The following is a 26,835-nucleotide window of genomic DNA, read 5'->3' on the forward strand; positions in this document are numbered from 1 at the left end:
CACCATTCAGTATCTTCCAGGCCTTTTATTGGCCAAGATTTGGATGTTTCAAAAAGGGTCAGAACCTGTAGAGTGCATCCCCACTTCACAAAACTACAATGCCATAGTACATACTGTAGGTTCCTGGACTCCAATGATTACGTCCATTTGGTGAAATGCATGAGAGGGCGGAGTCACATCTCGTGAAGGAGAATTTCTATGATGGAGTCCCTGTTGCAAGAAGATCTACCCCAATGGAGGTGCCGGACGCACCCCACAGAGTAAAAGTACCAGTGATGAAGAGTCTGGAGTCTGTTCTATTTCTTCTCCCTCTTTACCTTCTTCCTCTTTACCTAGTTCCTCTATTTCTCTTTATCTTCTTCTTTATCTTTCTCTTCTATTTCTTCTTCATCTCTCTTCATCTCTCTCCTCTCTCTTTTCTTCTTTTCTCTATCTTTCGTCTCCGTTTCTCTCTTCCTTCTTTGTCTATCTTCACTCTCTATCGTTTCCTTTCTATATTTCGATCTCTCAAGCTCTCTGCCTCCCCTCTCTTTCTCCCCCTTGTCTATCCCTCTCTCCCCCTCGTTCCCATTCCCCAATCTCCAGGGGAGGACTGGGGCAGGGGGCTATTGCCCCCTGGGCCGCTCTGATGTCCTGTAAAAAAACTGCATGGCTTCTGCCACAGACATGCCAAAAGGATTCCTGGTGAAGAGAAGTAAAAAGTCTCTGCCCCTGACCTACTGAGTGCGGGTTGAAGACAAGGACAGAGTGCAGGCCTCCCTCCCCAGCATAGATGGTTTAAACTGTCTGAGCAGAGGCCGGTTCCACGCCCCACTGGAGACTCTCCTTCCTTGGCCAGCCCCAACCGAGCTGTCCCAGCTCCCCCCAACCACCCCCTGCTGGACAGGTTGGGAATCCGGATTCAGCCGATGAGTAGAGAGTACCTGGAGCAGGGCTTCAGCCTGGAATGGGGGTCAGGAGGAGGACGGGAAGAGGGAGAGTGGGAGGGGGGCCGAGTCGCTGCACCATGGGCCTCTGGTTTGTACTTGCCCCCTGGGCCAAAAGTTGCCAGTCGGCCCCTGCCCATCTCTCACATTTCTCTCTCCTACCCTCTTCTTTCCCTTCATCGCCATTTTTTTTCTCTCATTCTTCAATATCATTTCTTTATTAAAGGTACAGTATACACTGCTAACCATTTACTTAGCACTCTACATACTGTACGTTTACACCATCCCTACCCTCAAGGAGCTTCCAATCTAAGGTCCCAATCTCACATACATACACATATTAAGGCCAATTTAGATACAAACCAGTTAGTCACCAGCAGGTCTTGGACAATCCAGATGAAATTTATGCAACTCCAGAGAGAACATGCAAACCGCATGCAGATAGTGCCCTGACCGGAATTCAAACCAAGGACTGAAAGGAAAAAGAGCTAACCAATGAGCCACTGTGTTGTCGATTTCTAAGATTGTATCATGTCTTGGCAATTTTTTTATAGATATCATTTGTTCTACTTGTTGTTTTAGGGAACAGCTAAAAACAGTAAACCATCCAACTGATGATGGAGAAGGAGCAAGGTCACATAACTGAGAGGATACTAAAACTCACCCTGGAGATCCTCTACCTGCTGATCGGAGAGGTGAGGAGGATTCTGGGAGGTCACATGACATCACTCTTATCTCTATTAATAAAACACAGAGCTGACCAGAGAGGAGAGGAGGATTCTGGGAGGTCACATGACATCACTCTTATCTCTATTAATAAAATACAGACCTGACCGGAGAGGTGATGAGGATTCTGGGAGGTCACATGACATCACTCTTATCTCTACTCCCAATTCTTTAGTTTACATGAAGGGATTTCATATATTTTAAACACTAACAGAAGTGTTTTTTTTCTTCTCTACACAAAGGACTTTTTTATACTAAAGAAGACATTTGGTGTGACATCCAATAGACACATCAACAAGAAGATTCTAGAAGCCACCCAGAAGATCATTGAGCTGCTGACAGGAGAGGTGAGCGGTGCCGGGAATTCTGGGACATTATCCAGTAACAGACAAGCGATGTGTCTGGATGGTGACTGTATCATTGTGTGTGTCAGGTTCCTATAAGGTGTCAGGATGTCACTGTCTATTTCTCCATGGAGGAGTGGGAGTATATAGAAGGACACAAGGACCTCTACAAGGACGTCATGATGGAGAACCGGCCGCCCCTCACATCACCGACACCGGGTAACAGGAGACATTAATTTCTTGTATTGAGGATCCCCCTAGATACACACATCCTCTGATATAAAGACATAGAAACAATGTATTCAGTCAGTGTGTGTGTTTCCTACAGATGGATCCAGTAACAGAAATCCCCCAGAGAGATCTCCCCGTCCTCTGTATTCCCGGGACTCCATACAGGAGGACTACAGCATCCTTCAGGATGATCAGGTAGATGGAACCTATATCGAAAATATAATTATGAACCACAACTATCTTGCTTTGTTATTGTTGTTAACTAATAAGCAATTACAACTACAAAATCTAGAATAGCATGTGATTTATTTAGGGTGAAGATCTGATTATTGTAAAAGTTGACGATGAAGAAGAGCCATATGTGGTGGGTGACAAACCATGTAAGGAGGAGGAAATCCCCCCAGAGATTAGCACAGGTGAGTCATACAAACTAAATCCAGAGAAGAGTCCTAGATTCTCCTTGTTCAGTCACTACAACCAGTGCCGGGACAAGGTCATCTGGTGCCCAGGGCGAAGATGGCAAACTGCGCCCCCCCTGGGGTATAAAGAAAGTCAGTGTCATTTCAAAGCCAATATTTCCCATAGATGCCAATGTTAAAAACAAGGAGCAGTGCCATGTCAAGCTGACCAAGATTTCCTATAGATGCCAATGTTAGACAGGGAGCAGTGCCATGCCAAGCTGTCCAAGATTTCCCATAGACGCCAATGTTAAAAACCTGCAGCAGTGCTATGTCAAGTTGACCAAGATTTCCTATAGACGCCAATGTTAAAAACCGGGAGTAGTGCCATGCCAAGCCGACCAAGCTGTGTCCGTACTCGTGAGCAGTGCCAGTCCTAGCAAGCAAGAGGGTCATCGAGGCGGACGGGGAGAGAGGAGGCGGGCAGGGAATTCAGAGAACTGAAGGCAGCCTGTCAGGAATCTTGACTTCGTCCCCAGGAGCCTCTCATGGGGCCCCCCACTGGTCCCGGGCACTCAGTCAGATGGGTCAGTCCACCCCTGGTATGAACTAACACACCAGGCGGGCGGGTGAGCGGCCGCTAATGGCTGCCTGTAACGAAGTGAGCCCTTCACTTCCCTGTCAGTGGAGATACCCGCCTGACAGGGAAGTGAAGGTCTCACTTTGTTACAGCTATTAGCGACCGCTCGCCTGTCCGCCCGGTGTGTTAGTAGTCACACACACTTCACCTGTGCTGCGCTGCACCCCCCTTCCTCTACTAAACGGTGCCGCCCAGGGCACCCCCTCTTCCGCCCCCCCCCCTGTACCGGCTCTGACTACAACAATCTCTTATTCTCCCCCTTCCTCTGTCAGTAGACAGTAATGGGGGGACAGTATGTGCCCAGTGGGGGAGTCAGGAGCCATCAGCCTCTATAAGACTCCGGCTCTCCTCCTCCCATCATGTCATTGTGTGTTACCAGCCAAGAGACGTGACCAGTCTCCCCCCACACACACTCTCTGGGGTCTCTCATACATCTCAGTACAGGGGGCTTCACTCTCATCTTTATTCACAGACCCCGGAGACACTCAAAGGCACCTCAAAGTCAAGGAGGAGGAAGAAGGACATGTGAGGATTAAAGAGGAGGAAGTTCCTATAGAGATCAGCTCAGGTGAGTAAAAAACAGTAAATCAAAAGAGGAGCTCCAGATTTTCCTTGTTCAGTCACTACAACATTTAACATTTCCTTGGTACATTATATATTATGTAATATGGATATATTCCTCACCGTAGTCCTAAAAGAAAACTTTGTGCCGTTCATACTAAAGTGGATGCGAATTATGTCCAGTTCCCGATGAACCAGCCAATATTCCAGCTGTGGGTGGTCATGTCGGTACACCACTGATTGGACGATATGACAGCTACAGAAGTAGAAGGCTGTCAGAATACAAAAGCCAGCAGAGAAAATTCCTCCATCCACACTGTTTAACGTGCGCTGAACAAGAGAAATCTAAAGCCTCGTACACACGCAACGAATTTTTGCAGACCGGTCGTCCGTCTTTTGTCCAGAGTGGTGTCTGTTGGTTGGAATGTGCCTAGACTGCACACAAATTTTTCCGCATGACAGAATTCTACTTCAGAAGTGATGTCATGTGTTGGATTGCTTTCTATGTGTTCTTTCATCTCTGAGCATACCTAGTCTTGCTCATAAGATTTTTCCCCATCGAAATCTGTACTAATGAGACGAAAATCGGCCGTGTTTTGACAGTCGACAAAAATGATATAGCCTGCACACCAGGATTTTTTCAGCTGAAAAGTCGGAGTCGGTTGTCGGAAGCACCATACTAACAAGCCGAAAATCGGTCGTCGGACGAAATTTCCCGGCCAAATTTCTTCTCGTGTGTACGGGGCTTAAGAGTTGATGTCCAATCTACAGTACGTTTAGCAAGAGATGTGTAGAATACTAAGCGTGTCTCTTTCTTCATTATTCATTTATTTTTTTAATTCTCACATTTCAGTGTTGTCTTTAACCACAGACCTGGATTGTGCCATACTGACTTGCAGAGATCTCAAAGTTGAGGAGGAGGAAGAAGGGCATGTAAGGATTAAAGAGGAGGAAGTTCTTCCAGAGATCAGCACATGTGAGTAATAAACAGTAAATCCAGAGAAGAGTCCCAGATTCTCCTTGTTCAGTCACTACAACAATCTTTTCCTTTCCCCCTCCTCAGTAAATACACAGTAATGGGGGGGGGGGGGGGCGGTATGTGCCCAGTGGGGGAGTCAGGAGCCATCAGCCTCTTTTAGACTCCGGCTCTCCTCCTCACATCGTGTCAATGTGTGTTACCAGCCAAGAGACGTGACCAGTCTCCCCCCCACACACACTCTCTGGGGTCTCTCATACATCTCAGTACAGGGGGCTTCACTCTCATCTTTATTCACAGCCCCCGGAGCCACTCAAAGGCACCTCAAAGTCAAGGAGGAGGAAGAAGGACATGTGAGGATTAAAGAGGAGGAAGTTCCTATAGAGATCAGCACAGGTGAGTAATAAACACTAAATCCGAAGAGGAGCTCCAGATTTTCCTTGTTCAGTCACTCAGGGCCAGATTAACATAGGGGCTATTGGAGCTGCAGCTCCAGGCCCCTACCTTTTTATATAGGCCCCGGGTTGGCCATATTCACTATTACCGCTCTTCTGTCACTTGTAAACACAGAAGTCTGGCTTCTATGCTCGCTTCCCCAGGCAGCTCCCTCAGAACCTCCCCACACAGCACGAAGGCCGGACAAGGAGGGACAGTTGCCGATGCATGGATGTGTTTATGGGCTTCAGAGACAGCATCCCATGTTGAATTAGGCATGCATGGCTGCACCCTTCCTCCTCTGGGTGCATGCCAAGGCACGGTCCTTAAGGCCCTTCAAAATCCTCAGCACCAAGCCCATGATGCTCTTAATCCGGCCCTGCAGTCACTACAACATTTAACATTTCCTTGGTACATTATATATTATGTAATATGGATATATTCCTCACCGTAGTCCTAAAAGAAAGCTTTGTGGCGTTCATACTAAAGTGGATGCAAATTATGTCCAGTTCCCGATGAACCAGCCAATATTCCAGCTGTGAACAAAATAAGTGACTAATGATTAGTCACGTGACCGCGCCTAGGTTTAATAGGTGTAACAAATCACCTCAAATTACATGAGCTGCTAGTCACAAAACAAAATGTGTTAGTGAATTATAAAGCAAAAGGGGAGACAGCGCTCAAAAATGTGTACAAATTCTAAAGTGAATCACAAATCTTCAAAAATAAATAATATATCATAAAGTGACAGTGCAAATGTATATATGATATATAACACAATCCAATATTGGCTTAAACCTTCCCAGTCTGGAGGTATATAAGGTGAGGAGACTGAACATAGTACGTGATCCCTGATGACGTCATACGCTGGATGACGAAACGCGTTCTGCTACTTACCAGTGTCAGACCCCAAGGGGCCATTCGGTAAGTGTGTGGAGCATCTGGTGACGGATTTTTTCTCCCCCTTTTCCTTTCTTGCATAAAGGATGCATTTCTTTTGAGCACCAAGCACTTTAAGACACTGAACTGATTTGTTGCACAAATTGCACCTGCACTTTCAAGTTATAAGGACTATAACTTTATGCTTTATATGAATTATTTCATTGAATTATCTATGATTGCATAGGCACTTTTTTTGCACTGTCACTTCGATATATTATTTGGATTGTGTTATATATCATATATACATTTGCACTGTCACTTTATGATATATTATTTATTTTTGAAGATTTGTGATTCACTTTAGAATTTGTACACATTTTTGAGCGCTGTCTCCCCTTTTGCTTTATAATCCAGCTGTGGGTGGTCATGTCGGCACACCACTGATTTGGTGATCTGACAGCTACAGAAGTAGAAGGCTGTCAGAATACAAAAGCCACCAGAGAAAATTCCTCCATCCACGCTATTTAACGTGCGCTGAACAAGAGAAATCTAAGGCCTCTTTCACACGGTCCGCCTCCGTAGGCGGATCCGTGTTGCTCAGCGGGGATCGATCCGCGATCCCCGCTGAGCCGGCGGATGACAGCTCCGTCTCCGCTTGCAGAGCGGAGAGGGAGGTGTCTCAGCCCCCGCTGCCCTCTATGGGGGATCGGATGAGAGCGGACCGCCTGTCCGCTCTCTTCAGATCCAATCCGATTACTGAACGGATGGAAAAATAGGGTTTCCATCCGTCCAGATTTCACGGACAGGATCAGATACAGATGGCAGTGGGTGTCAGCGGAGGTGTCTCCGCTGACACCCGCTGCCCCATAGAGCTGCATGGAGGATCCGATCAGATCCGCCTAAAAAACTGACAGGCGGATCTGATCGGATCGCCCGTGTGAAAGAGCCCTAAGAGTTGTCCAATCTATGTTTAGCAAGAGATGTGTAGAATACTAAGCGTGTCTCTTTGTTCATAATTATTTATTTTTTTATTTTTCACATTTCAGTGCTGTCCTTAACCACAGACCTCGATTGTGCCATACTGACTTGCAGAGATTTCAAAGTTGAGGAGGAGGAAGAAGGGCATGTAAGGATTAAAGAGGAGGAAATTCTTCCAGAGATCAGTACAGGTGAGTAATAAACACTAAATCCAGAGAAGAGTCCAAGATTCTCTTTGGTGACACATTCAAAGCCAGACTCCAACCAACATACAGTATTTTCAAGATCGAATGGTGAAAGAGTCTAAAACTTTTTAATGATTCATCCTATGATCACATTAACCAGTTGCCGACCGCCGCACGACTATATACGGCGGCGGTCAGCCCCGGCCAGGCAAAGTGACGTATATATATACGTCACTTGCCTGTCACTTCCTTGTGAGCCAATAGCGGGCGAGCGCGCGCCACCGGAGGCGCGCTACCGCCCCAGCTCGTTCCCTGGGAAGCCAGTGCATGTGACCGGCCGACCCGATGTCCGCCGGTCACTCGCGATCATCCTCTGTGAAGGGAGAAAGGCAGGCGGCTGATGTAAACAAGCCGCCTGTCATTCTCCCCTGTGTAGGAATGGTGATCATACGGTTCTACTATGTAGGACCGTTGATCACTGTTCCTACACTAGTAGCCATGTCCAATCACAGTAAAAAGCACACCCCTAGGGACACACTTAACCCCTCCTTCCCCAATAAAGTTAACCCCTTCCCCGCCAGTGTCATTTTGCAGTAACCGTGCAGATGTATAGCACTGATTACTGTAGTAATGTCACTGGTAACCCCAAAAAGGTCAAAAATGTCAGTCAAGGATCCGATCTGTCCGCCGCAATGTCGCAGTACCGCAAAAAAAATCGCAGATCGCCGCCATTACACGTTAAAAAAAAAACACCAAAAATGACAAAAATCTTTCCCTTTGTTAGTAAACGCAATAACTTTTGCGCAAACAAATCAAAATACGCTTTTTGCGATTTTTTTTTTTTTTTTTTTTTTTACCAAACATATGTAGCAGAAAACAAATTGGCCAAAAATATAAAAAAAATTAGATTTTTACATTTTTTTGGGGGAATTTCATATAAAAAATGTGAAAAATATTGTTATTTTTGCAAAATTTACACTCTTTTTTCGTTTATAGCGCAAAAAGTAAAAATCGCACAGGTGATCAAATACCACCAAAAGAAAGCTCTGTTTGTGGGAAAAAAAGGACGCCAAATTTGTTTAGGTACAGCGTCGCACGACCGCGCAATTGTCAATTAAAGTCACGCAGTGCCGAATCGCAAAAAAAAGCCCTGGTCAGGAAGGGGGTAAAATCTTTCGGGGCTTAAGTGGTTAACAGTCAACACATATCTGGGTCCAATACATTCCTCCTTCATTGGGGGCTTGTATATATACGTCTCTTGCCTGTCACTTGCTTGTGAGCCAATAGCGGGCGAGCACGCGCCCGCGGAGGCGCGCGCCCGCGGAGGCTCGTTCCCTAGGAAGTCCGTGCGTGTGACCGGCGGACCCGATGTGGAGAGGGAGAAAGGCAGGCGGCTAATGTAAACAAGCCGCCTGTCATTCTCCCCTGTGTAGGAATGGTGATCATACGGTTCTACTATGTAGGACCGTTGATCACTGTTCCTACACCAGTAGCCATGTCCAATCACATTTAGAAGCACGCCCCTAGGGACACACTTAACCCCTCCTTCCCCAAGTTAACCCCTTCCCTGCCAGTGTCATTTTGCAGTAACAGTGCATATATATATAGCACTGATTACTGCAGTAGTCACTGGTAACCCCAAAAGTGTAAAAAATGTCAGTCAAGGGTCCGATCTGTCCGCCGCAATGTTGCAGTCCCGCAAAAAAAATTGCAGATCGCCGCCATTATGCGTTAAAAAAAAACACAAAAAATGACAATCTTTCCCTTAGTTAGTAAACGCAATAACTTTTGCGCAAACCAATCAAAATACGCTTTTTGTGATTTTTTTTTTTTTTTTACCAAACATATGTAGCATAAAACAAATTGGCCTAAAATGTTAAAAAATTTTGATTTTTACATTTTTTTGGGGGAATTTCATATAAAAAAATGTGAAAAATACTGTTATTTTTGCAAAATTGACGCTCTTTTTTCATTTATAGCGCAAAAAGTAAAAATCGCACAGGTGATCAAATACCACCAAAAGAAAGCTCTGTTTATGGGAAACAGAGGACGTCAAATTCGTTTAGGTACAGCGTCGCACGACCGTGCAATTGTCCGTTAAAGTCACGCAGTGCCGAATCGCAAAAAAACCCCTGGTCGGAATGGGGGTAAAATCTTCCGGGGCTTAAGTGGTTAACAGTCAACACATATCTGGGTCCAATACATTCCTCCTTCATTGGGGGCTTGGATCTAGTCCAAGATTAGATCTACTGTAGCTTATTCTTACATGCAGGGGCGTATCTACCAGGAGCCAAACAAGGCGTTTGCCTTGGGCAGCATATTTCAGAGGGGGAGGCACTGTCCTTAGGCAGAAGAGACATGAGGACTGCAGAGGAGCAGTGGCGTTATTACAGGGGTGTGCACCGGACCCGGGTGACACCTGCTAGAGCGGGGTAACACCAGGGGTGGCCAAGGACTGACCATTTGGTGACAGGGAAACGAAGCGGAAGCAGGAGGCAGTGGTGGCTGCAGCCTCTGACCCCAGAAGTAGATAAATTGGCAGAGCAGGTCTAAGTCCCGGGCTGTGATTATGCCATGGCAGCTAGTGGGCTATGGGAAGATGAGAATCTGATTTTGTTTTGGGGGGGGGGGGATGGGAATCTCCTAGTGTAGTATGGGGGGCTAGGGGAGCCTTCCTCCCCTTTCTCTCTCACCACCTCTTTACCCCCATCTCTCTCTCACTCCATTCTATTCCTATCTCTTCTCCTAACCGGGGGGGAAGGGGGGGGGGTGCACAGTGGCAGGCTAGTGAAAGGAGTGAGGGGGAGCACTTTGGCAGGCTAGCAGGGGGGGGGGGGGATTTGAGTTTAGAATTGTGGCGGGCTAGCGGGGCGAGGGTTGACGCCATGTTTTACAACACCAGGTGTCATCGACCCCACATAGCCACCCAACCCACATTGCAACCAGAAACCCCACATAGCCACCAGAGACTCTAAATAGCCACTTCGAGAAGGAAGCAGTGGGAAGAATTTAGATGGTGGGGGGTTTGGGGGGTTGTGCTTGAGTATTAGCAGTAGCAGCAATAGAAAATTTGCAAATGTTGGACTTTAAACATTTATGTTCTTTTGCTGAGAGCTGTGTCCTATCTAAACTCCAGAGGAAAGTGAAAAAGGTCTGAAGCCTCCCATCTCTTGTTTCCTCCAGGTGGTCACTCTCAAGCACACAGTACAGTACAAGCTGAGGTAGAAGATGACATCACCTCTGATTCTTCAGAAGAAAAATCTATCACTCCAAATCTCCGTCCAGCACTTCCCAATGCTGATTCGTCATCTCACACCTCTACCTATGGAAGTTGGCCTTTTGACCACTCGTACTCGGTCATTCATCACACACCCTGCGAAGGGGAGACGTTCCAATGTTCCGAATGTGAAAAATGTTTTACTATTAAGTCAAGCCTTTTCAGGCATCGGCAAATAAAACACATGGAAAAGAAACTTTATTCATGTTCCGAATGCGGAAGATGCTACACGTACAAGTCACGTCTTCTCCTGCACGAGAGGGTCCACACAGGTGAGCGGCCATTCGTTTGTCCTGAATGTGGACGGATGTTTGCTAAGAAGTTCACCCTTGATGCCCACCAAAGGATCCACACAGGCGAGAAGCCTTTCTCATGCTGCGAATGCGGGAAGAGCTTTGTACAGAAGTCCTCCCTCGTGGAACATGAGAGGACTCACACGGGCCTGAAGCCCTACTCCTGTTCAGACTGCGGGAAGTGTTTTACGCAGAGGTCGGAGCTTCGCAAACATTGCAGGGCTCACACGTGGGTGAAGCCATATACATGTCAGGATTGTGGGAGGAGCTTTTCGATAGAGACCGCGTTCCTGTTCCATCAGAAGGAGCATAAAAACAGGAAGCTCCATTCATGTTCGGAGTGTGGGAAATGCTACGCGTACAAAGTAGACCTCGCTAGGCATGAGCGAACTCACACAGGTGAGCGGCCGTTTGGTTGCGATGAGTGTGGGAAGTGCTTTGCTAAAAAATCCACCCTTAACGAGCACTTGAGGATTCACACAGGAGTGAAGCCATACACATGCATCGAATGCGGCAAATGCTTCATCCAGAAGTCCTCCCTCGTAGCCCATGAAAGGTCTCACACAGGAGAGAAGCCGTACTCCTGTACAAAGTGCGGTAAGTGTTTTAGGCACCGATCGGATATGCTTAATCATGAGAGAACACATACGGGGTGAAGGCACCTTTTATGTGTTTAGGAGGCAATTCTTCACTGAGGACGTCTCTTGTTCTCACCCCAAAGAGACAAAGTGGCAGGAGGCCACAGGACAGAAGTTAGGAAGGCTTTACTAGTAACTCAAATGTACTGGAGAACGTTCATCCTAGTGGTTGCTTGGCAGAGTTGTATAAAGTACTCGAAACCCATACTTGAGTAAAAGTACAAGTGCTCGATCAAAAAGTGACTTGAGTAGAAGTGGAAGTGCTCAATCAAAAAGTGACTTGAGTAGAAGTACTAAAGTATTCAACATTTTTTGTACTTAAGTATTGCGAGTAATTTTTTTTGTAATTTTGCTAAGTACTGAAAGTAAAAGTACCAGTAGTTTTGAAAAAAAAATTGCTACTCAACTACTGAAAGTAAAAGTACAAGTACTGTGTTATGTAGTTATTAAAGAAAGAAGTCTAATTGAACATCCTATTGTTTTTTATTATTTCAAATGCAGCTTTTATTTATACATACAGTAGCTTTTATTTTCGTATGCGCTGATAATACACATGTTTTGAGCTTCATGAAACCTGCCATCTACTGTTCTGGCAGTGGTAATTTTTATAATAGTAACGAGTAACTATGCAGCACAAAAAAAAAATATTGGAGTAGAAGTATTGAAATCATCGAAAAAATGTCGTGAAGTAAAAGTGGAAGTAGGAGAAAAAAATTCTACTCCAGGAAAGTACAGATACCGCATTTCGGTACTTAAGTACAGTAGTGAAGTAGTTCTACTTAGTTACTATACATCTCTGTTGCTTGGTTCAGCATCTGGTTTGAGAGTCCATGCAAGTGATCATTTGAGTTCATTGTCCAGATGTTTTTTGTGAAAAGAGAAGGCTAAAGTCTCCATCAGATCTGTATTACTGGACATTTACATATAACTATTATGAGACTAATACAATTCTATGTCAGTTGAAAAGGAGGGTTGCACACATGGGCGTCCGCAAAACTTTTTTCAGGGGGGCATCATTTTAAGGTCACCCATGCTCCGCCCCTTTTTAACAATGTCATGAAGGGGAGGGGCTTAGTCATTATACTTATTTCGAGTATTTATTTTTAAAGGGCAAACGGCAGCATTTATTTTTAGAGCATTTGTTAACCTAAAAAAAAAAAAAACTGATCCCGTTCCCTTAAAGCACGTTATACAGCACAGTGCTAGTGCTGTGTAATTTGGCCCCTTCTATCACCTAAAATACCTGGCTGATCCTGCCTGGCTATGTCCTCCCCTCTGGAAACTGACCACGGTATACCATGGCTGCTGAGCCCTGACACCGTGGTCAGTTTACGTGCCTCCCTCATCCGCAGCTCACCTGTCCTCTGTCCTCTCTCCCCCCTCCCTCCCTGCCTGTCTGCTCCTCTGTCAGTGCCCCTCCTCTTCCCTCCTGCTGCTGTAGTTTCATTTAACCACTTGCCGACCAGTCACTGGGACTGTACTGCGGCAAAGTGGCTCGATTCCGTCCAGCGACGTAGACCTACGTCGCTGGACTCCTCCCCCTGTAGGCGCGCTCCCGCTGTTTTCAGTCACAGCAGGAGTCGGGCCAGGGGAGGAGCAGCGGCGATCGCCGCTGCTCTTCCCTGATCGTCTGGGAATCGAGTTTGGAGATCCGCCCGCTTGTGTAAACAGAGCGGGCGGATCTCCTAAGTGACAAACAGTGACAAATTGCAGTGTTCAGCATAGCTGAACATGCGATCTGTCCCTGACTCACTCAGTCACCTCCCCCCACAGACGTTAGTAAGCACCAGGCATACATTAACCCCTCCCTCTCCAATAAAATTAACCCCTTCCCTGCCAGTGTCATTTTTACAGTAACAGTGCATATGTATAGAACTGATTACTGCAGTAATGTCACTGGTACCCCCAAAAGTGTCAAAAATGTCAGTCAAGGGTCCGATCTGTCCGCCGCAATGTCACAGTCCCGCAAAAAAAATCGCAGATCGCCACCATTACGCGTTAAAAAAAAAACACCAAAAATGACAGAAATCTTTCCCTTAGTTAGTAAACGCAATAACTTTTGCGCAAACCAATCAAAATACGCTTATTGTGATTTTTTTTTACCAAACATAGGTAGCAGAAAACAAATTGGCCAAAAATTTTAAAAAATTTAGATTTTTACATTTTTTTGGGGGGGAATTTCATATAAAAAAATGTGAAAAATATTGTTATTTTTTCAAAATGTACGCTCTTTTTTTGTTTATAGCGCAAAAAGTAAAAATCGCACAGGTGATCAAATACCACCAAAAGAAAGCTCTGTTTGTGGGAAAAAAAGGACGTAAATTTCGTTTGGGTACGGCGTTGCATGACCGCGCAATTGTCAGTTAAAGTCGCACAGTGCCGAATCGCAAAAAGTGGCCCAGACGTAAGACAGCAAAATCCTCCGGTGGTAAAGTGGTTAAAGCTGAGTTCCGGCCTCAAATACCCTTTTTAACTAAAAATAACCCTATAATACTAATCCATCGTCCTTTACAGAACCGCTATTCTCATACTTACAAGGTGTACAGTATTGGATTTTAGTCAAAATCTTACTTTAAAAACGCTGTCTGGGCACGGCCATCTTGGATGTGGGCATCTGAAGCCGCAGTGTAATCTGCTGTGTCCTTCTTCCTGATTCCAGGGAGTGTTCTGGGAGTTCTTCCTGATTCCAGCCTCCTGGGAGTGATGTCAAACAGCTCCCAGGATGCAATGCAAAGGCGGAAGTGATGTCGGTGGCCGTGGCCACAGAGGGGGGGGAGAAGGAGGAAGTACAATGAAAAATGCCCTGAAAATAAGGTAAGGGACCCCCAAAAAAAATTGAAAATGCCCAACTGTTGATCAGCATAGCGAGCACTCCAGGAATCACTAAAGTTGCAAAATAGGCCGGAACTCCACTTTAATTTGGCCCCTTCTATCACCTAAAATACCTGGCTGATCCTGCCTGACTATGTCCACCCCTCTGTAAACTGACCACGGTATACCATGGCTGCTGAGCCCTGACACCGTGGTCAGTTTACGTGCCTTCGTTATCCGCAGCTCTCCTCCTCCTCTGTCCTCCCTGCTCCTCTATCAGTGTCCCTCTTGCTGCTGTAGTTTCATTTAAAGATTAATATCCTGTCTAAAGTCTGTTTAATAATCCTGTGTGTCCCTGTATCTGTGTTTTTATAAAAATAAGCCATTCTTTACAAGATTTCAGAGCGCCAATCACCGCTCACGTGACCCTCCGCCTCTCCCCTTCCCTCCTCCTCCCCTCTTGACTGATGACAGCGAGGAATCCTTGGCCCCACCCGCTGCAGGCAGCTGTCAGACGGGGAGAGGAGAGAACCAATGGGTCACGTGAGTGGTGCTCGGCGCTCTGAAAACTAGTAAAGAACGCCTTATGTTTTTTAAAACACAGACACAGGGGCACACAGGATTATTAAACAGACCAGACAGGATGGTACAGAGTGGCTTAAAAACCACTTTAAAGGGGAAATTGAGATTCTAGGGGAGGCATTTCCCCCCCCCCCCTTGCCCCTACCTACGAATGCCCATGGTTGCACACCACTGGCATCACTCACAAAAAACTTTATTAGAGACTGCTCAGACAAAACACTATGGCAAAACCGTGTTCTGTCTGAGCAGTCCCCAATAAAAATTTTTTTGTGGATAACAAAAATGTTGTGGTGTGGGACCCTTCGTTTCAGACTTGCATCATTTGCAGGAGCTACATGAGAGTGAGTGGGCTCCGTGCTGGTCTGTACCTGCCCTTCACAGCTTTAGTCTTAAGTTATTACTAAAAAAAGGAATAATTTGATGCAGAGGCAATTATTTAAGCAGGGGTGTAAAACTCCCTTTCATTGCGGGCCGCATCAGCATTATGGTTCCCCTCAAAGGCCTGGCTGTATTTGTACGACTATATAAATGTATCTACTCTTTATAACACGTGTCAAAAAAAAGTCCCGCAGGCTGAATCTGGCCCTCCAGGCCATTTCATGTGGTCCTTGCACCTCTCCTACATCTGTTGCACCCCCTTGTTTTAGCAGTTGGCAGCAGAGTGGAGGACAGAACTCCTCCGCTAGATTCTGCACTTCTCTGTGCAGCTGCAGAGAGGCTCGTCTCTGCCCTCCCTGTCTCAGCAGTCAGCAGCATAGAGGATAGAACTCCTCCTACAGATCCTGTGCCTCTCTCTGCAGCCGAAGCACCCTCTAGTCCCCTCGTCAGCAGACCCCGGGAGCTGACTCCGGCCCTCCTCCAGACCCTGCACTTTCTGCTTTCGAGCTGCGCCTCCTTCTTCACGGTAGCAACACAAGGTAAGGGAGGGTGGCACTCTGGACTTGTGACAGTGCCGGTCTTGCGCTGGACATCGAGTCCTACAGATACAACTGGCCCCATAATGGTGATGCGGCCTGCGATAAAATGGAGTTTGACACCCCTGGATCATAACATAACAATTGAGTGGATGTCTATATAGTTCATGTCCTTATCAACTATGAATATAACACAGGAACTGAACTCCTTTACCACTTCCCGTCCAAGGCTATCAACTGATGTCCTTGACTTTGAGTGGAGATATCTGAATGATGGGTGCAGCTGCAGGCATCATTCAGATATTATTCTTTTCTGTTCCCTGAACCGTAAGAACAATCATAGTGGCTGTTCATCTGCTTGTTTTTACAGGCGGTGGGAGGGGACGTCCCCTCCTACTGCCCTCCAGTGCTTCCAGATGGTCTCTTTCAGTCTTTATGACCTTCGGAGGCCCAGGCGTGATGTTATGACGTCACGTGCAGCCCGGCAGATGTAAATACTGCCATGTACTCGGCTGGAAAGGCCAAGATCATTTTTTTTTTCAGTCTTTCCAGCCTAGAGGAGAGATCTGGGGTCTTATAGACCCCAGATCTCTCCATAAAGCGGACCTGTCATGTCCGATTCCTATTACAAGGGATGTTTACGTTCCTTCTAATAGGAATAAGAGCCGGTTCACACTGGGGCGACTCAAAGTCTCCCCGACTTTGAGCCGCCCCGTGCAGCACGACTTCATCGCGGCTTGCAAACGGCTTCTATAATAGAAGTCAATGCAAGCCGCTCCGATGTCGCCCCAAAGTAGTGCAGGAACCTTTCTCTAAGTTGGAGTGACTTGAGTTGCTCTGATTAGAACGGTTCCATTGCACAGAATGGAGCAGTCGTGGCAGTGTGAACCGGGACTAAGAGTGATCAGAAAAAAAAAAATTTGAAGGGAAAGTGTAAAAAAAAATAAATAAAATAAACAAAAAAAAAAAAAATTGAAAGTGCCCCGCCCCTGTGTGCTCGCACGCAGAAACAAATGCATACGTAAGTCATGCCAACGTATATAAACAGCGTTCGAACCAGACATGTGAGGTATCACCACGAACGTTAGAGCGAAAACAACAAGACCTCCTCTGTAACTCTAAACAGGTAACCTGTACAAACATTTTAACAGAGATTTTTAACCACTTAAGCCCCGGAAGATTTGGCTGCTCAAAGACCAGGCCCTATTTTGCGATTGAGCACTGCGTGACTTTAACGGACAATTGCACGGTCCTGTGACGCTGTACCTGAATGAAATTGATGTCCTTTTTTTCCCACAAACAGAGCTTTCTTTTGGTGGTATTTGATCACCTGTGCGATTTTTATTTTTTGCGCTATAAACAAAAAAAGAGCGACAATTTTGAAAAAATAACAATGTTTTTCGCATTTTTTTTATATGAAATTCTCAAAAAAAAAAAAAGGAAAAATCAAAATCTTTTAACATTTTAGGCCAATTTGTCTTCTGCTACATATTTTTGGTAAAAAAAAATTGCAATAAGCGAATTTTGATTAGTTTGCGCAAAAGTTATTGCGTTTACTAATTACAGGATATTGTTATTTTTATTGTTTTTTTTTTTTAACTAGTAATGGTGGCGATCTGCGTTTTTTTTTTTTTTTTTGCAGGACTGCAACATTGCTGCGGACAGATCGGACCCTTGACTGACATTTTTGACACTTTTGGGAGTACCAGTGACATTCCTACAGTAATCAGTGCTAAAAATATGCACTGTCACTGTAAAAATGACACTGGCAGGGAAGGGGTTAACTTTATTGGTGATCAGTGGGTTAAATGTATCCCTAGGGCGTGATTCTAACTGTGGGAGGGCGTGGCTTGTGATGTAACCACAGAGACATACGATCCTACATAGCAGGATCGTCTGATCTCTGCAGTTACTTCAGGGAAAATGACAGATGGCTTTGTTTACATCAGCCGCCTGCCTTTCTCCCTCTCCAGCGGGAGATCGCGAGTGACCGGCGGACATCGGAGCCGCCAGTCACTTGCGTGGGGATGACAGGAAACGAGCGGGGGCAGGAGCGCGCCTCCGCCCCCTGCAGGCTCCTAGGCGAGCGACGTAGTCCTATGTCGGTTTGCCCAGGAGCGGCTGACCGCCGCAGTAAATAGTATTCGTGCGGCGGTCGGTAAGTGGTTAAGTACCGAAGTTTTTGGCGCAATTCTAAAGCATGACATGTTTGGTATCTATTTACTTAGTGGAGCATCATCTTTCACATTCTGCAAAAAAAATTAGACTAACTTTAGTGTTTTTATATTTTTTTTTAATTCATGATGTTAGGGGGTTCTAGCAAAAAAAATTATGATTTTTACATGTAGGAGAGGAGTGCCAGAATAGCCCTGGTATGGAATTGGTTAATACAAAAAAAAAAAAAAATACAAATAACACAACAAACTAATTTCATGTGTAAAAACTTTTAAAAGTTTAATCTTACAATGTCTGAAATAAAATGTTTTTTTTTTTTTTTTAAATTTATCTTTTTTTATTCAACATTTGACTACAGTATGTATGCCATTATTTTTTATTTATCCTTTGAGATACCATAAAATTCCCATTTACAGTACTTTTTATGAAATTTTTGTAATTTGGGTATCGTCTGTGCAGATAAGTCCATAAAGTGGTATTTCCATCATTATTCAAACAGCTGTCTGTGTAATCTGATCTCCCTGTAAAGCCTCGTACACACGCACCGATTATTGGACGGGAATTTTCGGCCAACGTCCGATCGGCCGATTTTCGGCTTGTTAGCATGATGTTTCCGACAACCGACTCCAACTTTTCGGCCGAAAAAAATCTGGCAGGCTATAAAATTTTTGTTGGCCGTCAACAGAACGGCCGATTTTCCATCAGTCAGTACAGATTTCGGCAGACAAAAATCTGATGAGCAAGACTGGGCATGCTCAGAGAAGAAAAAACACGGAAAGTAAACCATCACATGACATCACTTCTGAAGTTGGTTTTTGTTGGCTGAGAAAATTCGTGTGCAGTCTAGGCACATTCCAACCAACAAAACACCACTCTGGACAAAAGTCGGATGATCGGTCGGCCGATAATCGTTGCGTGTGTACGAGGCATTAGGCCCCTTTCACGCATTAGGCCCCTTTTGGCGGATCTGAACGGTTTTCCCGTCTCTATGGGGGATCGGATGTCAGTGGAGACATGTCCGCTGACATCCGATCCATCAAATCTGGACGGATGGAAACCCTATTTTCCATCCGTCCAGCGGATCGTATGGGATCGGAAGAAAATGGACCGACGGTCTGTTCCCATCCGATTTCCCCCATAGAGATGTATGGGGAACTGACAGCTGTGTCTCTGCACACAGCGCGGAGACACAGCTGTCATCCTCCTGCTCAGCGGGGGATCGGCGGCTCGATCCCCCGCTGAGAAAAACGGAATCCGTCTGACGGACGGATAGTGTGAAAGGAGCCTTAAGGCCCGTACACACGCACAGATTGTCGGCCGAACGATCGGCCGTCTTTTGTCCGGTGCTGTAGGTTGAAAAGTGCTAAAGACTGCACACGAATTTTGTCAGCCAACAACAACCGACTGCAGAAGTGATGTCATGTGATGGTTAACTTTCCGTGTGTTTTTTCTTCTCTGAGCATGCCCAGTCTTGCTCATCTGCTGTTTGTCAGACGAATTCTGTACTGACTGAGGAACAATCTGCCGTTCTGGTGTTGGCCAACAAAAATTTTAAAGCCTGCACACCAGATTCTGTTCGGCCGAAAAGTCGCAGTCGGTTGTCGGAAGCATCATACTAACAAGCCGACAATCGGCCGATCGGACGGTGGCCGAAATGTTTACGGCCGACAATCGCTACGTGTGTACGGGGCTTTAGAGGACTATTCTTGCGGAGAACTGGCCTCTGGTGATCAATAAATATGAAATATTCCAGGACAAATTGAGAAATCTATCCAGATAAATAGAAATAAAGCTCATATTTTTTAAAACGCCTTTTATTTTTCCAAAAAAACATGAACAAAGATAGACAAAACCATAACTTTAATATAAAAGCATAACACGTTCCCTGCAGTTTGACAGAAAGTGGTTATGAAATGGAAAATCCTCCTTCCAATAAGTAAAACGTAACTTCAACCAGAATGCTCCTTGATGGAACCACCAAAATTCAACCTCTGCCCTTCTCTGTTATGATTCAATGGGTAACCCAACCGCCTAACACTCATTATCACAAATGACCAATGTGTACAAAAGGGCGGATTTATGTCCAAAAAGGGAGGAGCAATGGGGAAGACAATCATTAGTAATGGACATCCTGGTCAAATGATCCATTCCCGAGCAGCCTTGGTCATTGGAAAAGAGCCTACAACCCCAGGAACCATCCCCACTAATGGAGAAACCATACTGCATTATAGGGATGCACCGAAATTTCGGCCACCAAAATTTTCGGCTGAAAATGGGCCTATCCCATTTCGGCCGAAAATGGGTTAAAAATGCCGAAATTAACGATCTGTGCATTAATGAACTAACAGACCGGGCGGGAGAGCGGCCGCTAATAGCTGTAACTATGTGAGCCTTCACTTCACTTCAATTCCCTGTCAGCGGACGATGTCATTGAATGAACTGACACTCCGGGCGGGGGGAGCGGCCGCTAATAACTATAACTATGTGAACCTTCACTTCCCTATCAGGCGGGTATCTCACCTAACAGGGAAGTGAAGGCTCACATAGTTATTAGCGGCCACTCCCCCCGCCCTCCCGCCCGGTGTGTCACTTCAGTTCATTCATACACATCGTCCGCTGACAGGGAAGTGAAGGCTCACATAGTTATATCTATTAGCGGCCGCTCGCCCGCCCTCCCGCCCGGTGTGTCACTTCATTCATGGACAGATCGTAGAAGTGACATCACCGGGAGGCAGGCGGCCGGCCAGAGGCGCGACTTTTGAATAATGGACACCGGAGGAGCTGAGTGGGGGGGGGGGGGGGGGAGCTGAGGCGAGCTTACCATTGGTATTACTAATATGCAGCATGAGGGGGTTAATGTATTGTCACTGCTGCATTAGTGACCAACCAGTGGCAGTTAATTAACCCCTTTGTGCTGCATTAGTGCAACCAGTATCAGTGCAGCCAGTGTTAATTAACACTGATACTGGTTGCACTAATGCAGCACAAAGGGGTTAATTAACTGCCACTGGTCGGTCACTAATAGATGAGTGACCAGCAGTGGCAATACATTAACCCCCTCATGCTGCATAATACAAATACCATTGGTAATTAAATTAACCTCTTGCCAACCCGTCACAGTACATATACTGCGACAGGGTGGCAGCGCAGGTGTACGTCGCTGCCTGTGTTTGGTGTATGCCCCTCTTCTATCTAATTTAAAATTATTTGGGGGAAAAAGTCATTTTCGGTTTTCGGCCAAGGGCATCCTGCATTTTTGGTTTCGGCCCAAAATTTTCATTTCGGTGCATCCCTACTGCATTATGTGTTCGTCACGGACTTCTCTCTGAGGTGACGCCTCTGATGCAGGACTAGCTGACCTCTGCAGCGGTAACACCGACCGCACTCCAAACACAGGAACAACGTCTCCGGTTTGTGGGTCTTTTTGTGGACAAGAAGGTCAGCGGTGCTTGGGAACACCTGGCCGCATTTGGAACAGCTAACGGTGCACTTCTCCGGGTGGGTGACCTCATGGGCCACCAAATGGGCCGTCCGCAGGAAATACTTACCGCACACCAAGCACTGGATCGTTTTCCTTTTGGAGTGCGTCCTGGAGTATCTTGTGAGGTTGGCGATGTCCCCAATTGTGAAATTCGGGGGATTCTGGTAGACGACTTCTATCTCATTCAGCAAACTTGCCGAGTTAGTTTGAATTGCAGAGAGATGGTCATTTGTAGAATGACGGTTGGGGATGGTGACATTTTGCCCATCATGCGAGCGGGGAACCTCCTTAAGGAGAACTGTAATAATTCCATCGTCCTTTGATAGTTCCTCTGTAACAAAATCAGATGTAAAATGCATCTGAGCAGTTGGTGTGGACTGATCCTTGTATGGAAGACTTTCCTTTGGTGTTAGCGGATCCCCTGGAGGTAACCTTTTTTCCATACATAAGTCTGGCTCTTCTTTTATTGAAACAGTTATGTAGTCTAAGGTGTGGGGTGGACGGCATTTGTCGTGCCATTGTGGTTCCTCCTCAATACGCGGGGAGGTATACAGTGTAAAATCTGTACAGTGTCTATCATCTAACACCACAGAGTTCCTCTTGTCTTTATCTAACACAGAGTTCCTCTTGTCTTTATCTAACACAGAGTTCCTCTTGTCTTTATCTAACACAGAGTTCCTCTTGTCTTTATCTAACACAAAGTTCCCCTTGTCTTTATCTAACACAGAGTTCCCCTTGTCTTTATCTAACACAGAGTTCCTCTTGTCTTTATCTAACACAGAGTTCCTCTTGTCTTTATCTAACACAAAGTTCCCCTTGTCTTTAATAAGAACTGTTGGGCAATCCCCGGCGGTGGTGGCATCTCCATCTGCAAATACAATGAAGCAAGAGTTACATCCCATCTCCAGACATTTTTTAGATTGTGTGTAAGGATCAGAAATCCTGTCAATTTTTTAGAGCTGAACTCAGGGCTGGTTTCTAATTTTGACCTACACTTCCCTATAGGGCTGATAGAAAAACTACAGTTCGCCCCATGCAATGGAAAACTGCAGTCAGCCATGGGTGTGAACGAGGGTGGGATTGCGGTTGGGTTGTGACAGATACTATGTGTACAAGTCATGCTCTTTTGACTATGCCCAATTCTTTGCATGCTTCTTATTCACATAGCCTGCCAATCATTTCCAGTAGTCATGACAGACCATGGCCTGTCAGTCAAAGTATGATGTCATTCTTGGGGCAGGATATAGTAGAAGTACCCTGGACTGCCAGTCAAGATATGATGTTATTGCAGGAGCGGGACAAACTAGGAGGCCCCTGGCCTGGTAGTCAAGGTATGATGTTATTGCAGGAGCAGAACAAACCAGGAGGCTCCCGGCATGTCAGTCACAGTATGATGTCATTGTGGTAGCGGAACAGACCAGGAGTCCCCTGGCCTGTCAGTCAAGGTATGACATCATTGTGGGAGCGGTACAAACCAGGAGGCCCCTGGTTTGTCAGTCACAGTATGATGTCATTGTGGGAGCAGGACAAACCAGGAGTCCCCTGGCCTGTCAATCAAGGTATGACGTCATCGGGGGAGTGGGGCAAACCAGGAGGGCCTTGGCCTGTCACTCAAGGCATGATATCATTGTGGGAGCAGGACAAACCAGGAGTCCCCTGGCCTGTCAGTTAAGGTATGATGTAATTGGGGGAGTGGGACAAACCAGGAGGACCCTGGCCCGGTACTCAAGGTATGATATTATTGTGAAAGTGGGACAAACCAGGATGCCCCTGGCCTGTCTGTCAAGGTATTATGTCATTGTGGGAGTGGGACAAACCAGGAGGCCCCTGGCCTTTCAATCAAGGTATGACATCATTGTGGGAATGGGAAAACCAGGAGACCCCGGCCTGTCAATCAAGGTATGACATCATTGTGGGAGCAGGACAAACCAGGAGTCCCCTGGCCTGTTAGTCAAGGTATGACATCATCGGGGGAGTGGGGCAAAACAGGAGGCCCTTGGCCTGTTACTCAAGGCATGATATCATTGTGGGAGCAGGACAAACCAGGAGTCCCCTGGCCTGTCAGTTAAGGTATGATGTAATTGTGGGAGTGGGACAAACCAGGAGGCCCCTGGCCCGGTACTCAAGGTATGATATCATTGTGGAAGTGGGACAAACCAGGAGGCCCCTGGCCCGGTACTCAAGGTATGATATCATTGTGGGAATGGGACAAACCAGGAGACCCTGGGCCTGTCAGTCAAGGTATGATGTCATTGTGGGAGCAGGACAAACCAGGAGCCCCCTGGCCTCTCAGCCAAGGTATGATGTCATTGTGGAAGCCAAACAAACCAGGAGGCCCCTGGCCTTTCAATCAAGGTATGACATCATTGTGAGAATGGGACAAACCAGGAGGTCCTTGGCCTGTCAGTCAAGGTATGACGTCATTGTGGGAGCAGGACAAACCAGGAGGCCCCTGGCCTGTTAGTCAAGGTATGATGTAATTTTGGAAGTCAGACAAACCAAGAGGCCCCTGGCCTGTTAGTCAAGGTATGATGTCATTGTGGGAGTGGGGCAAACCAGAGGCCCTTGGCCTGTTACTCAAGGTATGATGTCATTGTGGGAGTGGGGCAAACCAGAGGCCCTTGACCTGTTACTCAAGGTATGATGTCATTGTGGAAGTGGGACAAACCAGGATGCCCCTGGCCTGTTAGTGAAGGTATGATGTAATTGTGGAAGTGGGACAAACCAGGGGGCCCCTGGCCTCTCAGTCAAGGTGTGATGTAATCGGGGGAGTGGGACAAACCAGGAGGCCCCTGGCCCGGTACTCAAGGTATGATATCATTGTGGAAGTGGGACAAACCAAACGGGGTGGGGGGCAGGACATCACATAAGTCTCCGGGACTGTCAATCAAATTAGGAAATGAGATTGGGCAGGGATAGCATGGAAGTTGGAGACACCAGGGTCCTAACACTACAAGCAGCAAATAAATGACGACACTGTTAGAAATGGGAAAGCTACATGACTAATGGCCCAAGCATCACCAATGTCACCTCTTCCCCGATAAACATGTGGAAGTTGTTCTATAACAGCGTCTCTTCTCTTCTTACCCTGAGACGGGTAGGTCTGGTGCTCCTCCATCATGATACCCTATGGCCTTTTCAGACCACCTAACCTGGCAACACACACAAGGAGACAGTCACCATCATGGGAAGTTTGTTACTGGAGACTGTCTCCTATTCTCAGAACCCCGCCTTACCTCCTCAGCCAGCAGCTCAGTTGGCAGAAGTGGCTTCTCTGTGGTATCAGGGATCGGGCAGGAGACACGGTGGTAAGGTCCTGGGTTCCCTGCCGAGGACTGACCGGACCTAACAGATAAAAATAAACACTGAACGCCATTGTCCATCTGTTGGGAAAAGGTGTTGGTTGTCTGGCAGCACATTTGTGAGGTCAGGTACTGATGTTGGACGAGAAGGTCTTCACTCTAAATCATCCTAAAGGTGTTCTGTCGGGTTGAGGTCAGGATTCTCTGCAGGCCAGTCAAGTTCCTCCACCCCAAGCTCGCTCATCCATGTTTTTTTGGACCTTGCTTTGTGCACTGGTCCAAACCATTTGGTGAATGGGGGGGGATTATGGTGTGTGGTTGTTTTTCAGCGGTTGGGCTTGGCCCCTTAGTTCCAGTGAAGGGAACTCTTAAGGCGTCAGCATACCAAGACATTTTGGACAATTTCATGCTCCCGACTTTGTAGGAACAGTTTGGGGATGGCCCCTTCCTGTTCTAACATGACTGCGCACCACTGCACAAAGCAAGGTCCATAAAGATGCCTTAAAGTGGAGTTCCACCCTAAAATTATACTTACCTCCATCTTCTCGCTCCGGGTCACCTGAAAAACAAATGGATAATCGCAATTTTTTTTTTTTAGTTACCATGTTTAGAAGAAAATATACTTACCTTACTTCCTCTTCCTCCCTTCGGCGGCCGCGGCGATTCGTCACTTCCTGGCTTGCAATGATTCCTGGTTGCTGAACGTCATCGCTCCCAGGAATCAATGCGCCTGCACCGGCCCCGACGTCAGTTCCGGTGCAGGCGCCGTCATACCTTGCTAAACAGCTTCTGGGCATGCCCAGAAGCTGTGCAGGGACAACGCTGCGGCACCGGAAGTGACAGCGGGGCCGATGCAGTGCATCGTGGGACCGAAGAGGACGGAAGAGGATGCAGAAGAGGATTGCGCTGGCTTCAAGCTGCCCACACCTGAGATGGCAGCGCTGGACAATACTTTTTCAAGCTAAGTATTTCTTCTTGCAGGTAAGTGCAACCCGGGACAGATCAGAGGCTATCCATTGTGGAATGCACTAACCCTGACTGTCCCGGGGGTATTTTTATTAAAAAAAACTTTCCCAGGGTGGAACTCCGCTTTAAGCGTTCCCTTCACTGGAACCAAGGGGCCAAGCCCAACCCCACACAATAATCCCCTCTCCACCAAATAATTTGGACCAGTGCACAAAGCAAGGTCCAAAAAAACATGGATGAGCGAGCTTGGGGGTGGAGGAAGTTGACTGGCCTGCACAGAGTCCTGACCTCACCCCGAGAGAACACCTTTGAGATGAATTAGAGCAGAGGCTGTGAGCCAGGCCTTCTCGTCCAACATCAGTGCCTCACCTCACAAATGCCCTTCTGGAAGAATAGTCAAACATCCCATAGACACTCCTAAACCTTGTGGACAGCCTTCCCAGAAGAGTTGAAGCTGTTATAGCTGCAAAGGGTGGGCCAACTCAATATTGAACCCTACGGACTAAGACTGGGATGCCATTAAAGCGGAGCTCCGCTGAAAAATGGAAGCTCACCTTGTTTGCTACCTCCCCCCTCCGCTGTCACATTTGGGGAGCAAATACCTGTCAAAACCAGGTCCCTGCTCCCACGCCTGGCAATGGCAATCTATGCAATTTACGACCCCTCCTCCTCCTCCTTGCTGTCTTCTGGGAGACATACAGGTCCCATAAGCCAGCGGGACCATTCAGAAAGCGCAGTGCGGCTTGCGCATGCGCAGTAGGAATGCCGGCGCCTGCACCCGGAGCCGATGGACGAATTGGCTGGGGTGCCGACTTTACGGGATCCCTGAGCGGGTAAGTGTCCTTATATTAAATGTCAGCAGCTACAGGATTTGTAGCTGATGACTTTAATTTTTTTCCACCAGGCCGGAACCCAGCTTTGGACTTCATGTGTGTGTAGAGGCCGGGTCCCAATACAATGTATGTGAGGGGGTTTGAATCAGCTGGGAGTGTCCTAGCAACGTCCTAGCAACAGGGCAGGGTGGCAACGATGCCGTCTCTGAGATTTTATTAAAGCGCCCCCTATGGACAGCTCTTTAGAGTCAGGGACAGGCGGCGATGAGTCTTCACCGGCG

General features: G+C 46.7%; 1 protein-coding gene across 1 annotated transcript in view; it reads left to right on the top strand.

Annotated features, from left to right (window-relative positions):
- Positions 1-26,835, top strand: part of LOC309564365 (uncharacterized protein) — a 175,290-nt gene that overhangs the window by 126,615 nt on the left and 21,840 nt on the right. Inside the window, exons 16-22 of the mRNA XM_082268992.1 lie at positions 2,541-2,643; positions 3,738-3,833; positions 4,680-4,802; positions 5,103-5,198; positions 7,184-7,288; positions 10,466-11,504; positions 22,621-22,784. Coding sequence (XP_082125118.1) covers positions 2,541-2,643; positions 3,738-3,833; positions 4,680-4,802; positions 5,103-5,198; positions 7,184-7,288; positions 10,466-11,504; positions 22,621-22,784 — 1,726 coding nt within the window. The remainder of the gene's footprint in view (positions 1-2,540; positions 2,644-3,737; positions 3,834-4,679; positions 4,803-5,102; positions 5,199-7,183; positions 7,289-10,465; positions 11,505-22,620; positions 22,785-26,835) is intronic.

Source organism: Pelophylax lessonae (assembly GCF_965119305.1).
Source record: "Pelophylax lessonae genome assembly, chromosome: 9".
In the NCBI taxonomy this organism is placed as follows: Eukaryota; Metazoa; Chordata; class Amphibia; order Anura; family Ranidae; genus Pelophylax; species Pelophylax lessonae.